General features: G+C 47.4%; 1 protein-coding gene across 1 annotated transcript in view; it reads right to left on the reverse strand.

The window, feature by feature from the left end:
- The window catches only part of ERGIC1 (endoplasmic reticulum-golgi intermediate compartment 1), a 59,827-nt gene extending 54,836 nt beyond the window's left edge, over window positions 1-4,991 (reverse strand). Inside the window, exon 1 of the mRNA XM_033073047.1 lies at window positions 4,893-4,991. Within this exon, the coding sequence (XP_032928938.1) occupies window positions 4,893-4,912 (20 nt within the window). The 5' untranslated portion in view covers window positions 4,913-4,991. The remainder of the gene's footprint in view (window positions 1-4,892) is intronic.
- Window positions 4,992-6,000: the final 1,009 nt, after the last annotated feature.

Here is a 6,000-nt window from a genome sequence, read left to right on the forward strand (position 1 = left end):
TTGAGTCTATGGAGAAAAATCTTTTCCAAACTAAGCACCCCTCAGACACCTTCTCATTCACTTGTGAGCTTAAGGCTTGATTTGAGTCTCCATGCTTCAGAAAAGGAATAAAACTGTGTTTTATGGTCCCCCCCATTTTTCTTTTGGTCAGGAATTGATTTCACAACTGTGCCAGGTCACATGTCTGAGCATCAGTTTGTCTATTCACCAGCACAACTCTTAGGTTTAATTTAAAACCAAACATACTCCCTTTGCTAAGAGCAGAAAGGTTGGAGTGGGTCAGCTTTGGTTAAGACTGAACAATCTGATTAAAAAAAAAAACCTTCAGGAACTAAAGCAAAGACCTGCCTGTGCCCCAAAACAATAAAAATGATCCATAGGTCTGAATCAGCACACCCACACTAAAATATCATTTCTCACAGACATGCCAAAGAACAGCTGACAGTGGGGGCCTGTCCTGTTCCTACTGTGCAGATGGAATAAGAGTTTTTGCCTTCCACTCTAGATCAGCATTTAAATCTAAATCTTTTCTAAGCCTGGCTCCTTTCCCATGACCTCTAAAATCCGGGTGCAGCACATTGTTACTTCATACAGATTATCACACTGTGAAAAAAAAAACAGCCAAACCCCAAAACCAAACAAGGAACAATTAAAAAACCCGAATGAAAACATCACAATGATTAACTATGGGAAATAAATTCTGAATTTTGCAGTTACACATAAAAATAAAGATTCACACATATCTGCCACTCTATGTCAAACACCTGGCCAGGGCACAACTGTGAATATCCCAAAATTAGAATAAAAACTTGATTTCAAAGTGGTCTATTTTGGTTTTTCTCAGTGTAACTGAAGTGACCAAGATGGTTCAGAAGTTTCAGTCTCTTACAAATCCCCCAGTAACTCTTCCATGCAAATAGGCAGGTGCAAAGAAAATCCACCAGAGCCAAGAGAAATTGCAGCAGTGCTTCTCTCCAGCACGTTCACGTCCACTGCAAGGGAGTCACTTCATTTTTACACCTGTAATTCTCATTTTTATTGGTGCCATTCTCAACCCCTGACAGCTGGAAGTGCCAGCAGCAGCTCAGCCTCCAGCTAAGGGGATCACACACGTGGGAACCCTTCTGGCTGGCTCACAATCACCACTCAAGATGACCCAGGCTTAGAGTTTAATCTAATTATGATTTGAACCACCCTCAGAAGCTGCAAGTGTGCAGGTGACACCAGATCTTAAAGGCTCCAAGGGGAAATACCCCTTGAGCTCCAGTGAGGGAACTCAAAATCCCCAATCAAACACAGACAAAGCTGCTTTGCTGCCTCAAGTCCTAAAAACCAGGAGATGGGCAAGAAGGGAAAAATCTGTGTCTCTCTTTCAGCCAAATGGGTGTTAAAAAATAGGAAAGAACCAGGCCTTCTGGAAATACAAACTGATTTAGCAGTTCTGTAGGAGGGCTGGTGCCTTGTGACAGGCACTGAACAGACCTGTACTGAAGGCTCCAATCTGGAAGCTGAAAACTTGGTTCTGTACCAACATCACAGCAGGACTGGGGGGATTAGTCTGAATGAAATGCTTTGAAAAATGAAAAGCATTAGGTAAACACTGAGTATTATTAAAACCCTAAAGATACTCGAGACAGAATAATTATTATTCATGTGAGATTACTGTGAAAATATTGGTTTATTTATGATTTCAATGCAATTTGTATTAGGAAAGGGAACCACTGATTAAGACAAGAAAACAGAAGTCCTACAGAAAAGAAAAATTGTACAAAAAAGTACAGGTAATAAACCAAGCTACTTCCACATCAGACTGACTGATGGAGACAAATTCCAAGAAAGATTTCTAAACCATTTTGGTTTTTCAATCTACCTAAATTTAAGACAGAGCAAAGAGATTAAGTCCCATGGAAGTAAATTTTTTAATTGGTGAAGAACAGAAACATTTTTGGTCCTGAGCTGTTTTAATTACTTGTCATTTGTATCTCCATCAAGGTTTGGGGAAGCTATTCCTGGTGCCAGCTGTCAACATCCTGCCACCCTAAAATACCAAAAATAAAGCTCTAAGAAAGGGGAGGATACAAAAACAACAAAACCTTGCTTTCCCAAACGTCCTTGGCAGAGCAGCTAAGGACAGAATTCCTTCAGATGCAAGGTGGAACGTGTGGCCTCCAGAATGGAATTTCTACATGGAATTTTGGACTCTAAAAGTTATGCTGGGGTACTTCTAAAAGTTTCTTAACAATGCAAACCTCTAGTCATGCACAGGGATGTAAAAGACAGGGTACCAAGAACATCCAGCTGAAACCTCTGAGAGAAAAACCTTGCCATTCACACGGTGAAAATGTCATTTCTTCATTCAGAAATTTACTCAAGGTGGTGACCTTATTTCTCCAAGAGCCTTGTATTGCATGTTCTAGAGTCGTCAGGAAGTACCTGTATTTCTTTTTTTAACATATGCATCATACTTCACCTACAAATGTAAAATGTTCCAGCCTCAGCAGATTTTGTTCCACTGCCTGCACTATGAACAAAACCCACAACAGCTAAAAAGGGCTCTAACCTTTGCAAACCTTTTGGTCCTGAACTCTGTTCACACTTCTAAAACAGGAAATTGGCTTGCTGCACGTGACAATGGCTCCTCTGTACTTTAAATATGAAATTGCTCTTATCAATGGCAGCTTTTGAAAAATTCATCCTTGCAGAAAAGCTGAAGTTCAGTGAGCTTATGTTATTTGAGGAAGAGCTTTGAAGTGTCTATTTCTAATCCTCCACTCTGAATGACAAAGGAGTTATTTGCAACTGTGAATGTTTAAAATACAGATCTGAACTGATGCCTCTGTTTTTGTAACTCATTAACACAAACCCTGCAATTCAGCTTTTACTGAACATCTTTGTTCCATTCCAAAGTGAAGCACTAGTGCTGTCTCTTAAGAGGACTATGCTCTTGGTGAGCCAGTGTTTCCACACGCACATTCTGAGACCCAACAGAAATTACATTTTTCAAAGACATCAGAAATAACATTTTCTTTATCTGCTATTACAAAGTGACAGCCACAGCCCAGGATCTCTCATTGTTCATGTATTTTAGGAGTCTGAAAATGGATGGCAATGGGATTCGCAGCTGGCAGAATGTCTCCAAAGAAGAATTTTTCTATCAAATTTTACACAAAAGCAGAAACGAGGCTCTGGGCCCCGGATCCCACATGATCCAGCAGATGCTGTTTCCAGCTTCAGCAAGTTTTCATTCAGAAGCAACTGCCTCCATGTTCAACAATGCCCCATGGATCACACAAGATCCTGTTAGCCTGTATAAATGAGAGGCCTGGTTTAGAATTACAGTAAAAATATAATGCACAACTTTTTGTTTGGGAGAACTAAAGCACTGCACTATCACCACTTCCCATCTCAAGGGGGTGCACATGTAGGGGTCATGATGATCCTGCATGGAAAGGACTGTAGTGAACTGCATATTGCCCAAAATGTGTGTGTTTTTTATTGTAATATTTATGTTGTAGTAAAATCTGGATGAGAAAAGTCATCTGTGCAACTTCCCCTTGGCATCTCTGAACTTGGAAAGGTGCAAATGGTTGGTTCAAGAACAGTTCAAAAAAAGAAAATGAACCCACGGTTGCTATTTTGGCTCCAGTGAAGTCAGAGGGGTCTTTTTCACTTCTGTTTTGGTACCTGACACGGCCCAGGGGATGCAGGAGCTGCACAGAAAGGCCAAATCCTACAACTTGCACCTGCTCAAAATGGCAAAACCAAGGGTGGAGACATCGATGTTGGCTCCCAGCCATCAGACACGTGGCACAGCTTTGGAGCCCTGCTGCACAGAGTGACCCCTGAAAGATGCTCTGGGAGCTCCACCCTGAAGAGTGACCCCCTAAAGCCACTGTGGGAGCCCCACTGTGTTCTCCTAATGCTGCAGTGAACCCCACTGTAAGGAATGACCCCCAAAAACTGCAGTGAACCCACTGTAAGGAATGATACCCTAAAGCTGCAGTGAACCCCACTGTAAGGAATGACCCCCAAAAACTGCAGTGAACCCCACTGTAAGGAATGACCCCCAAAAACTGCAGTGAACCCCACTGTAAGGAATGACCCCTAAAAACTGCAGTGAACCCACTGTAAGGAATGATACCCTAAAGCTGCAGGGAACTCCACTGTAAGGAATGACCCCCAAAAACTGCAGGGAACCCCACTGTAAGGAATGATACCCTAAAGCTGCCATGGGAACCCCACTATAAGGAAAGATGCTCTAAAGCTGCAGTGAACCCCACAGTAAGGAATGATGCCCTAAAGCTGCCATGGGAACTCCCTGTAAGGAATGACCCCCAAAAACTGCAGTGAACCCCACTGTAAGGAGTGATGCTCTAAACCTGCCATGGGAACCCCCTGTAAGGAAAGATGCTCTAAAGCTGCAGTGAACCCCACTGTAAGGAGTGATGCCCTAAAGCTGCCATGGGAGCTGCACCATGACCTTCTAAAGGTGCTGCAGGAGCCCCACCACAAAAAGCGACCCCGTGACAAAGAGACAGACCCCAGACACCTGCAGGAGGAGCAGCAGCCAACAGCTCCGCCCCAACCCCCGCATCCATCACCCCAAAAATCCTGCTGGTCCCTCCATCCTGCCCAGGCAACCCAAAGTGCACACACCCCCTTCGGCTTGCTGGAAGCGCATTTTGGAGCGGGGCATCTTTTCCCTGTGCACATCCATCCATCCATCCATCCATCCATCCATCCATCCATCCATCCATCCATCCATCCATCCATCATCCATCCATCCACCCACCCCACACGCTGCCTGCGGGCAGGGCAGCGGCGCGGGCCGGCGGCTGCTCCCGATCCCCGCGGGGCGGGCGGGCTGTGTCGCGACTCTCGGCGACACTCACCTCCTGAAGTCAAAGGGCATGGTGCTGGCGGTGGTGGCGGCGGGCGGGCTGCGGGCGCCCCCGGCCCCGGCTGTGGCCTCGCTGCCGGCGGCTGCAGGCCCAGGAAGTGACGGCCCCGGCCCCGGCCCCGGCGCCGCGCAGCCCCAGCCCATTGGGCGGCCGGGCCGGCCGGGGCTTCCGCCGCCGGGTTACGGGAGAGGCTCGGAGCGCGGGGATCCGGCTGAGGGATCCGGGTGAGGGGTGCGGGGTGAGGGATGGGGGCTCCAGGGCCGGCAGTTTGTGGGGTCCGCTCAGTGCTCGCCGTGCTCCGCTCGGCCCCGCGGCTCTGGGGGTGCTGGCGGAATCACGGAATTATTTCGGTTGGAAGAGAGCTCTGGGGTCATCCAGGCCAAGCTGTGCCCCATCCCCACATTGTCCCCCGCCCACAGCATTCAGTGTCACCTCCAACCCTCCCTGGGCAGTTCCAATCCCTGAACCCCCTTTCCATGGAGAAATTCCTGCTGTGTCCCCCCTGAGCCTGCCCTGCCCAGCCTGAGGCCGTTCCCTCTCATCCTGGATGTCCCCCTGGCTGTCCCCTCCTGTCAGGGAGTTGTGCAGAGCCAGAAATTCCCCCTGAGCCTCCTTTTCTCCTCCTGAGCCCCTTTCCAGCTCCCTCAAAGCAAAAACACCCACCCCTCCATCCATGTGCACACTTTAAGTTTAGCTTAGAAATTAGGAAGAAATTCTTCCCTGGGAGGGTGGCAGGCCCTGGCACAGGGTGCCCAGAGCAGCTGTGGCTGCCCCTGGATCCCTGGCAGTGCCCAAGGCCAGGCTGGATGGAGCTTGGAGCAGCCTGGGACAGTGGAAATGTCCCTGCCATGGCAGGGGTGGCACCGGATGATCTTTAAGCTCTCTTCCTTTAAGCTCTCTTCCAACCCAAACCATTCCCTGATTTTCTGATAAGCTCCTTTAGGGCCAGCACAGCTCTTTCACCTGCTCTTTGAAATTTTTTTTTTGCAATTAAGACAAGGGTTAAAGTTATAAAAAGCTCCTCATTGGTTAAATGAGGCATTTCCCCAGTCTCTCCATTTACCTGCATGCCTTTTTCTGGCTGCAGCCCTGTCAGGTT

This window comes from Catharus ustulatus, chromosome 15, assembly GCF_009819885.2.
Source record: "Catharus ustulatus isolate bCatUst1 chromosome 15, bCatUst1.pri.v2, whole genome shotgun sequence".
Taxonomy (NCBI): domain Eukaryota; kingdom Metazoa; phylum Chordata; class Aves; order Passeriformes; family Turdidae; genus Catharus; species Catharus ustulatus.